Genomic DNA, 12,347 nt, shown 5'->3' with positions numbered 1-12,347 from the left:
CTTGGGTTTTGCATTTATGTCCAGATTAAAAATTAATGGGTTTGCATTTTGGGAAACTACATGCTCATTAATTTCCTTCTGTAGCATTGTCCATTGATCTTATGAACAGCATTTCTTTAGCAACAGTGCTGTGATTTTCAGTTTGGTCTGTTTTATGCTCTGTGCTTTTATTTGCAAGTTCTTGTCAGATAAAAAATGCAGTGCAATTCTCTTACTGTTCTTCAAATACACTTTATTTCTCTTCATGGCTGTATTTGTTACACTGTAAGATCCATGTTGTACTTATGCAATTTATCTATGTGCTTTACTCAATTCTTGCTTCCGTTTTGTTTTGTTTTTCTTCCTATTATTCTTGGATATCCTGGCGTTCTTATTTTATCAGGTTACTTTTCATTCATCAATCATAATATTGTTTAATATACAAATTCCAGTTGTTCCTTCCACTACTTTTATTCAAGTATTGTGGTCCATCTTCCAGTCAGTTATAAGTTCTCTGTCAGAGTCAGGGCCTACACTGCTAAAATTGTAAGGCTGTTTTCTCATCAAGAGATAATTAATCATTTTCTTGGCCTTTATATTGCTATCATGTTGCTTTTGCAGAGGTCAGTATATGTCTAATTTCTGCTATGGAATTTTATAATTTATTTTCCCTGCTTTGGTCAACTGAAACCTAAGGTAACTTAGAAGAACTCCTTAGTTTCCCCTTAAGTTAACTTTAAGCGGAAATGGCTTCAAGCTCAAAGAGGGTAGATTTGGGTTGGATATAAGGAAAAAATGTTTTACAGTGAAGGTGGTGAGGCACTGGAACAGGTTGCCTAGAGATGCTGTTGATGCAGTTTTCCTGGAGACATTCAGGGTGAGGCTGGATAAGGCCCTGGGAAGCCTGATCTTGCTGTGCATGTCCCTGTTCACTGCAGGGGAGTTGAACTAGATGGCCTTTAAAGATCCCTTCCAACTCTAAGGATTCTATGATTCTATTTTATCAAACAGATGTTTCAAAATATCTGTTACCTTTTATGAAGCAGTGAGTTATGAAAACATGCCTCAGGTTAAGGATGGTGTGTCTTTCCAACACCCTGTGAGACAGGAGATGAGGACAAAGGAAATCTGAAGCACAGCATGTGATAGTAGCTGTTTTGGGAAATGGGATATAATACTATCACTTTGGAGATATGAAGGGAGTTGGTGCACAGAGGGAGAGAGTGATTATTATGGGTCTGGTGGATCGTTGGTCTCTGGAGGGTGCTGTGCTGAACCAGAGCGGAGTTAAAGATCACCACCTGGTAGTAAAAAAGATGCATATTATTTAGTAATACTGAGGCTCAGTATTAGGAGAGATTGCCAACACTGATCAAGAAGCCCAAGAAATCTATTTATTTCATTCATTTTATATATCAAAACTGATTTGAGCAGAAGAATTTTATTTATTTATTTATTTATTTATTAAGATTCAGTGCCTAATAACTCTTACTACTTTAACTATATTTTGATTTTTTTTTCAGGATAGTTCTCTACAGTGGTTCCATTACACTTTCAGCATGCATTGTTCTTACAGGGTTTGGTTCACTTCTCCGTGAGTAGGTTTAAGCTGCTACAGTTCCTGTATTAGGGCTGCAAGCAAACAACTGAGCTAATGCCGAGACCCTGGCTAAGGCCATGCAAACTGAACAGGATGCAGAAAATGACCAGACATTCATGGGAATTTGTTGAACATAAAAAGTGATGAGTAGCGAACAAAAGTTGTAGACAGCTCTATGAGAAACAGCTGAATCTCACAGATCATTAAGGCAGATTTATATAAGGAACAGCCGAACTCCAGGAAAGTTGGAATGGTGCAAATCAAATGGTCCTTTAGGAGTGCAAAGTCTTGCAAGGCAAACAGCATCCAGATAGCTGTATAAATACACATATTGTTATATAGATTTATATTCCCTTGGTAATGGTATCAGGAATAATGAATTTGAGTGTGACTCTAACAAAACTATGATGAATAGGTAAAGGACAATTAGGACCAGGTTGTTTATGTGGGAGGAGTTTGGAGGGTGACAGTGAGGTAGGTGTATCGCCAAAGGCAGGGTAAAGAACTGTGTAAAAGTAATTAGCTAAGGCATCTGGTTGGGAAGCTTTGTGCTTTGCTGCCACAAGAGAAGGACAAGCCAAACCCACCCTGTTGGTGTCTCTTCTGGACCTGAAAGCATAATCGTCAGCACTATGTAACATCCTAATCTGGAAATCATTTTGTTGCTCTGGTGTCAAGTTCTCCCCTAGCTAGGAAGCTGACAGACCACACAGCTTGTTTACTTTTGGAGACCTCAGTGTTTGTGAAAGAAACACACAGGTCACCCATCACTGTAAACGTATTGTAGATTTTCCTTTTCATGCAGCTTCACACAGCATCTTTTTTTAATGCTGTCATTTGTTTCCTCTTCAGGAAGACCATATTGTCAATGGGGGCTGAAGATGAAGTTTAGAATGAATAACTCTGAATATATTGCTTTAATCCTTCTGTTAAAATACAAATCCATTTTGCTTAACTTTATAGAACCAGGTTCCTTTCCTTAGAAAACAGCTTTGCAAAGCAAGGAGGGGCATGGTGTTCAGCCTTTGCCTTTGCACCCAGTAACTAGTGAATGGTCATTTTGCAGTAACACTTTTCATTTTCGGATCCCATGAAGTGATGGCAGCCACAGGCTTTCCTGGCATCCTACCTGACAGGATTGCAAACTCCAAAGAGGAGAAATGTTTTGAGGTTTGAGGTGGTATTTTTTTTCAGTTCAGAGTTGGCAGCTGCCTGTGTGAGTATCTGGGTAGATCTGCAGTTGCCTCTTTACATCATACAGTGTGGAATACGCAGGAAAAAAAAAAAAAAAATAGACTCTGTAGTTGGAAAGGGAAATTTCATTACCTGTGTCTTCAAGAGAAACTTTCCAACACAACTTTGCAAAAATACTGATGAAAAATGCCTTTTGTCATCTAACATTTTGAAGACATTATGCAAGTTTTCTTTGTTTTTAAATGACTGAGCAGACTTAGTATTACTAAAGCATTCCTGTTTGTCTTGAATGGGCTTTATAAAAATCTCAGTCATTTTGGCATCATGTGAAAGAGAATTTTTTTTTTATTTAGCTAGAAGGCCTCTTAATTTAGTAGTTATCAGTACCACCTTGTGTCTTTATTCATTAGTTCAGAAGGGAATCTCCTGATCATCCCCTCTTGCTTAATGTTATTATGCAGACATCACAGTGTGTGGACAGGATGCCTCTTCTACATGAAGATAAATCAAAGATGGGCTCCAGGAAAGCTCTCTGAATTCTAATGAAAACTCAGTTTGTGTGAAGAGGCTTCAGCTAGCAGGAAGGAAAACCCTCTGAATTTGTGTTATGTAATACTAAATTCAGATAGTGAGAACTGATAATTTTGCTGTGCACCTGCGTTGTGCTACTTACTAATGAAGCCATACAAAGGCATCATCCAAATTCACATTCATACTATTCACAAAAATAGTATTTTGTGGCTGGGAATTTACTCTGTCAAATAGTTTTATTGTGCTCTTTGTATCTGTTGTAATTCCCATGGAAATAAAAAGGAGGCATTACTTTTGGATCAACTTTCATGCTTATTTATACTTACTGGTTCAGGAAAGCAAATCTTGGTGCATTGCTTACATGGACGGTGAGTTCTTACTCTTCGATATTTTTCCTGAAGGAGCTTTTGTCCTTTAACAGCACACAAACTTGCAGTAAAAGAAGCATTTTCTGACATATCACACTTACAGGAAGAGGTACCATGTGAAAATTCATTATTTAACTCTATGCATTCCATGAAAAAAAAAATATCATTAGATATATCTAGGAAGAAATGCTGAGGATTATGCTGTTTCTAATACTTGTAGAAATACCTGCCGAGCCATAACAGAATGTGTACTTTGAACATAGAAAGGTCATAAAATGATGCCTTTTCAGAATTCCTGAGTTTATGGAGAAAAGAAAAATGTCATTACAAATGTTTCAACCATGCAAGCATATGCATCACCTGTGAGAGAAGTCTAGATTATAAAATCATGTTACCGATGTCAAAATAATCACGTAAATATTAATTCTGCCTATGTTTGAAAAAGAATAGATAGGATTTATATTATAATGAATGTCATATGATGTTGACTTTTTGTTATCAATAAATAATGTATCAGCTGTCATTCTTACAGTTTATATGTCTTAGATATCTTCATGCTACAAAAGAATAATCTGAGTATATACTAAGAAACTGTAGCTTCTAAGACAATTTTAAGCAGATTAATTTACTTGTTTTCTCTGATTAGGTTTTTCATCTGTAAAATGAAGATGTACAAATATACTTTCTTCAAAATTTCATTTCTAAAACTATTTTTGAAGACTGAGCTTTAAACTCATCAGATTTTCAGCATTTCTTATTGTTATTTTATATAGTAATGAGAAATTTTGCATTCTGTTGTCACAGACAATTACATTAAATTGATTGCTATTTTACACCTTTTCTTTTTGTATGGTAGCTACTATGAATGTGCATTACAGTTTACATTCACTATCTCAAAGCCTTGTATATAACAGTGGAGTGATGTCTCAGAATATTGCTCTGACGTAAATTTGGATTACCTTCATTTAATTGATAGAAAACTGAGACCAAAGACTGTCAAAATAAGCCTAAGTAAGTGAGATAAACCATCAGCTTAACCATTATACACAGCACTGCATAGCTACCAGATATCAGAACTGGGTCTGAAACTCAGACTTCATGTCTCAAGTAAAGCCAGAGCAGTCTTTACTTTAGCAGTACTGACATGTACAGTCTCTAGTTACTCATCAAGTAAAAGAAAAAAATGAGTGATAGAATTGTTTAAAATGCTCCAGAATGACTAACTGGGTCTTTATTTTATTTTTGTGAATAGCTCAATTTCAAACAGATTCAATCATCTTTTGCATTTATGGAGTTAATATTTTATTACTCGGTTTTGGAGTATTTAGCATTTTTTCATTGTGCTGATTAAAATCTGTTGTATATGATAATTACAGTAGTTTTACCATTCAATCTATCAAAAATGATTTTTCAGTCTTTAAATGGATTGAGCTAAAAGTCCGATTTTATTGTCTTTTTGTCATGTTCTCTGTGAAGGCTAAACTAATGCAAAATCAGCAGATTCCCAGTTCTAAAGAAACCACTCTTTTTCACAGGAGGAAGAACTGAGGAAAAGTGGAGAAGCTAAATATGCGCACTTGAGTGATGAGCTTCATGTATTAATTGAAGTGTTTGCTCCACCTGGGGAAGCATATTCACGTATGAGTCATGCCTTGGAAGAAATAAAAAAATTCCTTGTTCCTGTAAGTGTTTTACAGCATTCTTCTGTGACTGTCTATGGTTTCACTACATTAAATCTGTGCCTTCTTTAAATGCCTTCAGCACAAGAAAAAAACTAAATGGTCTGTTGAAGATTTAGCTAAAGGAGATGCCAAACAGGCCATTATTTGTCATAGTTCACCTTCTAATGTGTTTTCAATGTGTTTTCAATGTGTTTTAATTTTAATTTGTCCTACTTTCTTAGTTTTTAGAGGGAAGAGCGGATTGCATTTTTTTTCTGGTTGCAGTCATTAATCGTTAGTATGCAAGTAAATTTTCAAGATTTCTGAATGTTTACATCTATAAAAGCATTTAGATACGTTGTAAGGAAATCACTTATCTAAAGTAATGATTTTTGTCTGGAGAAAACAACAAGAGATTTTACACTGATTTTTCTGCTCAGACAGCTAATCTTGATTCAGATCACAGTATAGGAGTCCTCTATCATCTAGGAAAGTGCTCAAGCAATCACTAAAGCCACTTCTTTAGTACCTTTTCAATATTATTTAGACTAAATACATGACTTTTTGAAATATTTCCTGTCTGATTTTTCTTCAGACTCTCTGAAATAGATTTTCTCTACGTTTATACAGTAGTATGTGATAATTTTGTGCTTAAAAATTGTCGAATTTAAATATATACAGTAGGTATTATGTACTAAATAAATGTTCACATGTTAGAGATATATATATATTAGATATTATAGACATATAATACTTTCGTACAGTGGAATTAAATGAGTTGTCTGCAGTCTATATGGAGACCATTAAGTGCTCTAAATATGTTCAGAACTTGAATTCATCAAGAAAATGTAATAGGAATTTATTTCTTTTTGTAGAAATGAATTGCAATAAATGTTCATATCTCTTAATAATAATAGAAGGATTCAGCTAATGTGTTTTTATCACATGTGATATGACTCCAAGATCAGAGATATTCAGATAAGATATACATCTATTTGCATAGCAGAAATTAAGTGCTTTATTTGGTGGTTCTCAGCTGGAGTTTCCTGATGGGAAAAAAATAAAATCCATGAGCTATAATTAAGTGCAGCATTTTAAACTTTCAAATTTTTTAAGTAATTATACATTTTTGAGAGTTCAAGGTAAGTTACTTAAATCATTACAAATAAGATCGATATTTGTTTTAAATAGCACGATTGATTGGCACCAAGTGAGGGACTACAAAGAGCCTCTTCTAAAACATTTGACTTTATCTTAATGATCTTCCCGCTCAACAAACAAAAAACCAATAAACCAAACATATAAAATACTATCTTGTATGTTCTTACATGGGGAGAAAACCATGAGACAAGAAAGCAGAAATTCATGATTTCTGACACGGTTGAACCTGTAATATAGAATGAGATCATTGTTATAATGCTGACAGCATAGCATGGGATATTATTTTAGGATCAAATTAATGGTGAGATTCCTTAAAAATCTGGAATGTCATAGCTAAAAGTGGCAGCAGTGCTGCCAGCATTTGTCCTTTGGATGAAATTATTTCCTGTTCATGATCATGCCAAGCTTTGTTTGGCATGGTTTCTTTTTAAAAAGATGGTTTTATATGTCTTCTTCATTCTGAAAAGGAGCCACTGCATTATACTATTACATAGTCATAGTCTCCATTTCTGTGTGCTCTTGATTTTTATCATCCATCACAGATTCTGTCCAGCCTAAGAAAATGCATTCTGAGTGAAGAAGGGGGAGGGAGAGTACTCTGAGAAGTGTTAAAATTTACGGTGTATTACTGCTTAAAATATTAAAATATTTAAAATATTCAGAAACTGACCAAGCATATCTTTTGTGTGGCGCATTATTTATTGATAAGGATTGTATGTATGTGTTCTCCATCACCAGTAAAACAGCTGCAATGGAGGAAATTAAAAAAAACAACTAATTCTTTGTTGTGAGATTTGGAACCTGACTGGCAGTGGCAATAATCACTCCAAACAAGTAACAATCATACTTTATGACTTGTTTGTTGTTCTTATCGCCCCTGCTTTATTTCACATTTACAAGAATTTACAAAGCAATTATTAACTGGCTGGTTACAGCATGCATCAAGGGGTTTACGCTGAAAAAACTTGCATGAAATAATTTCTGTTTTGTTCCCTACTTACAACATCTCTTGAATTTGTTTTATGATGTGTTGTTGTTTACAAGGCCTAATTTATTGCAGCAGTGCATATCAGAATTGCATTACAGGAGTGGAAGCAGTAGAACCTAACAGTTTTATTTATACCGAGTCAAAGATGCTGTAAACTATTTAAATGAGTTTTCACATTACTTATGAATTTTGTTAAATTTAAGTGAAATATTGTCATTAGAAATTACATTGATTGTTTGTGTCAGTAAGAGGAAAGGACTTTTCATACCACATCTGTAAGTTTTAATGGTACTGAATTTTACAATAAGTGCACAGCTACTATAACAACAGAAAAAATACATGGAATTGGGTAGATGAAAGAAAAAAGAGAATAAACATTTAACAGTGTTTAACTTATGCAAGATTATAATGAACAGATACCTTCAGCTGCGTTTGGATTACTTAGTTTTTGATTTTGCCCAAAAAAAGCATTGAAATTTTTACTTTTTAAGGTTCCTCCTCAAATTTGGAGGTAGAAAACAGTTGCCAGTTTATACTGGTTCTTCCAAATGTGAATACATTTCGAAGTCAGCAGCAGCTCAGACTCAGGTGGTGTTTTGGGATCCCTCCAAGTGGCATTTAAATGTATGATTTAACCTGGAATGTCTGCAGCCTTCAGTTGTTCAGTGACTGACAAGCTGCTAAAGCTGAGCTGCTTCATTTACTGTCTGCTGTTTCCATTTTGCAAATGGCTTGCAGTATGTGTGGGTGCCACAGTCAGGGCTTTGCTACCTGGTGAATAAGATTAATTGTGCAGCCAACTTTGCTGGATATTTTGTCTTCTATGTGAATGATGGCTTTGGGGGATGTGAGGAGACCTTACTAATGTCAACTAGAGATTATACTCTGTTTTTTGGTATGTCAAAAGAGCAAAGAGGATTGGAGTTTTGAAACTTAACTCCTCTGTGGAATATATATATACATATATATATATATATATGTTTTTATTTTTTGCAACATAGTAAAAAGGAAGACCACAATATGCTTCTTATAGTCAATGTTTTAGCATAAAGATCATATTTATTCTGATTTTTAACATAGTTTGTATTAGTCAGCATTAACAATATGCAAACAGCAGGGACTAGATGTTCTTTTTTATTATTTTTTCTCATAACAAATTCCTTACGAAGTTGCATGATTCCAGAAGATGTGACTTTGAGAATAGCAGTATTGTAAGACTTTAAATGCTAATATCTTGATCACTGTATGTTTCTTTGTATTTGAAAATAGAGTAAGAAACATTCCCAGATGTGAAATGGCCTTAACCAGATTGATTCAGGGAGCAGAAGGCAGGAGGGCCCATAAGTGGAAAGGGTGACTCTGGGGCAGCTGGATTAAAAACTGGATTCGGGGCTCTCAGACATGGTGGGAATCTCAGAGCTGAGCTCTCAGACATGTCCAGGGTTCAGGTACAAAAAGAGATTCCAGCCATCCTCTCTGTACCCCAGATTAGATAAGTGAAGTTGATCCAGATGACCACCAGCAGTCCCTTCCAACCTCAGTAATTCTGAGACAGGTTGCTTATTTGCACCTCTATTTGCTTTTTGTGGATGCTGGAAGTACAAGAGCTCTAAGGAAAGTGCAGAGATGGCTCTCATACTTAACAAAGCAATTCTGATGTCTTAGCTTTTTAGTGAACTACATTTTTAACCCAGCTAATGCACCATGCTTACAGATTACTGGAGTTCCTATCAATGGATGCTTCATCTTTTTGTTACAGAATAGTTTAATCCCTTCCTTACCAAACTGCAGTAAAAGCATTCCCTTTTACAAGGAATCGTATGCCATTCTTTTGCATTTCAATTTTAGTATCTGACATTATTTTTCCCCAGATACTAGATCTTCTGTTATTCTTAGCAGTAAAATTAACTTCCATCTGGACACAGTCCTGGGCAAGCTTTTCTAGGTGCATCTGCTTGAGATGACCTCCAGAGGTGCTTTTCAACTTCAACCATTCTGTAAACTTACCCACAGATAGATGTATTTTGCATATTCACCTCTGTGGCCACGTATTTTATAGAATCCTTTGGTGTCTGACAATCAGCAACTTCTGATCCCAAACTGCATGGCATCTAGGTCTGGGTGAGGACCCACTGATGCTGTGTTCTATTTCTTCAGTGAATTAAAAAAATAAATGTTTAAAATAGCTGATTATGGAGGAGGAGTAACCTAGAAGCTTTCTGTGCTCTGCCTATACTAATAAATGCTGTTAAAAATTTCCCCATCAGTAAGCAATGAAAGCTGCCTAATTTGTATTAGATATAACTATATCATTCTACTTTTCCACACTAATATAGAACAAATATATATACATATATATTTTTTTTAAACAAGTTAATATTTCCATATATTAAATGGCTATACAATCCTTAGGGTTATTTCTATGCTTTATAAGGTGCAAATTTTTTTCTGACAATCATTTCTACCCCTGTAAGCAGTGCATTACTGTTTGCACAGTTAGCATCCCTTGGGATAAGGACGGAAGCTGATATTGATCATTCATTTCACGTATGAGTGCTCTGTGATAGTGAGCTATTATGTAGAGGATAGTTTGCAGCTGGTGTGCCATGACCACTTCAAAAGATTGTTTACAAATGTGTGGTCAGATGATCAGAAATTTAACCAATTATTGCTTAAGAGCTACTGTTCAATTTATTTGGCTGCATGCATTTTCCTAGCCTGATATATCCCCTTTAAATTGATGCACCTCAGCAGTGCTCAAGGGCTGGGAATAAATATGTGGTCTTTTAATGCAGTTCAGTAGATGGATATTTCTTGTGATCAACTGTCTGTACACTTTGGTGTTTTCAGGGTATGTTTATCGTATCAGACCCATCACAGGGTGCAGTCTGCTGCAGTCTGCTCCCTGAGTGCTGGCTAGGCTCTGAGGACAAACAAATGTGAGCTGCTCAGGGAGGCAGTTCTCAGCACCTGCAGAAGCAGAGCTCCATGTTTCTCTGATGCTTTAATAAAGGACATTCTTTGTACCCTTAGACAGTGGGTGAGTGCAGAATTTTATGTTATCATTGGGAATTCCAAGCTTCCTTGTAGATGTTTAAATCTCTTACTGTATAATAGAATCATAGAATCATAGAGCCATAGAATGGCCTGGGTTGAAAAGGACCACAATGATCATCTAGTTTCAACCCCCCTGCAGTGTGCAGGATCACCAGCCAGCAGACCAGGCTGCCCAGAGCCACATCCAGCTTGGCATCCAGTCTTACCTGCTACCATTGGTTACAATAATTTTCTTACCAATAATTTAAGAAAAATAAGCATTCTTACTGATCCAGCTTCCAGCATTAGCTCTTCAGTCTTCCTAACTGGAAATGGGAAGTTATTAAGAAAGAAGAGCCTTTCAGTAAAACAGGAGGTTACTAATTTTCTGCTAAAGTTATTCACACCAAGAGTTGGTAAAAAGAGAATGAGATCTGAGGGCATTTGAAAATAAAATTTGATACCAGTTTGTTACAGTGGGAACAATTAAATATTGAAGTATTTTAATCCCTTGAAGGCATATCTTTTTCTAGTGCTTTGAAAGAAATTGTTTTACATCCAACATATATTTCCTGTGTATATACAGGAACTCATAGGTACTGCAGTCCAAAGATGCTGATTGTCTGCTGTGCCATGTTGTGCCAACTATATTGCTGTATATACAGCATACAGTAATAATACAATGGTTTGACTTTTATAACAAGCTTCAGAAATGTGAGACATTTATTTTGCTCATTTCTACTAGTCATCTGAATTCCTTCTGTGATGCAGTACAGTATAAAATCTCTATTTACATACCATTTCACAGTCTGTGGTTTTATCATCTTTCTTTTGTTTCTAAATAAGCCATATTATTGCTTTTTATTTCCAGTCTTTTTGTCCTACCTCAGATATTTCTTTAACTATGGCAGTGAAGAGTGGCACAGTTCCAATCCAAAAAAATAGACATCTTTTGTAGTCTTAAAAGTAAATAATTTATACTTGCACATTTTACAAATGTACTTGCATATAAACTACAACAATTATTTAAAAACTATGATAAGGAAATTATTTGAGCAGCTGTCTCAGCTGTGCTGAGAGCTCTGTTTTCCCACTGTGCAACATTTCTTACCAATTCTATACACAAGTTTTGCTAATCAAGGAAAGAAATTTTCAGAGGTTCTGTTGAAGTTAAAACATTGTATAGCATTTTACTTCAACATTTTTCTTTACTAGAAGTTGCCAATACCAAAGCGAATCATTATAAATGCAGAAATAGGTTTACTCCAAAGAGGTGTTAATGACTTGTGGGCAGTAGCAGTTCACTTTTTACAGACAGTGGAGTTTTCCTGATCGCAATACCAGTCAGTCTGGCAGCATGCTGAGCAGCACTGAAGCAGCTCTGAACTGCATAATTGAGATCACTTATTTTAATTTCGACAAGAATAAATATAAAGCTATCCCTCAAAGTGAAGGTTTGAGGAGAGAGATATACTCTAAACTTACACAGATGGCATTTTTTAACTGAAAATCAAACTCCATTGTCTCTCAGCTTCTTTTTATGCGCTCAGTGATGCACAATCTAGACTGCTTATATTATTTCTGCTGTGAAATTGAGAGCAAAGCAAAGAGTGTGCAGTTCCTCAAATATCTGAAAGAAGAAATGCCAAGTGCTCTCTGTACAAACAGCTCTAACGGTGGGCTGCCTGTTGGCCTACCTGACCAGCAGACCCCTTTTAGCTAAGTCTAAGCTACACAGCTGCCTCAGGCGATTCAGTGACTTTACCACCTCATATCTGCTTCAAGAGTTGATGCTCCTAAGTGGATTAAAGCCTTTTTTGATATGCTGG

General features: G+C 35.6%; 1 protein-coding gene across 11 annotated transcripts in view; it reads left to right on the top strand.

The window, feature by feature from the left end:
• KHDRBS2 (KH RNA binding domain containing, signal transduction associated 2) overlaps positions 1-12,347 on the top strand; it is a 329,216-nt gene that overhangs the window by 140,806 nt on the left and 176,063 nt on the right. For all 11 annotated transcript variants that reach the window (XR_011903072.1, XR_011903071.1, XR_011903067.1 and 8 more), the window contains exon 4: positions 5,208-5,354. Coding sequence is in view for 1 of the 11 variants with exons in the window: in XM_072331773.1 (XP_072187874.1) it covers positions 5,208-5,354 (147 nt within the window). In the remaining 10 variants the exon portion in view is untranslated. The remainder of the gene's footprint in view (positions 1-5,207; positions 5,355-12,347) is intronic.

The sequence above is a fragment of the Excalfactoria chinensis genome, chromosome 3, assembly GCF_039878825.1.
Source record: "Excalfactoria chinensis isolate bCotChi1 chromosome 3, bCotChi1.hap2, whole genome shotgun sequence".
Taxonomy (NCBI): domain Eukaryota; kingdom Metazoa; phylum Chordata; class Aves; order Galliformes; family Phasianidae; genus Excalfactoria; species Excalfactoria chinensis.
This window is presented reverse-complemented; position numbering and strand designations above follow the sequence as displayed.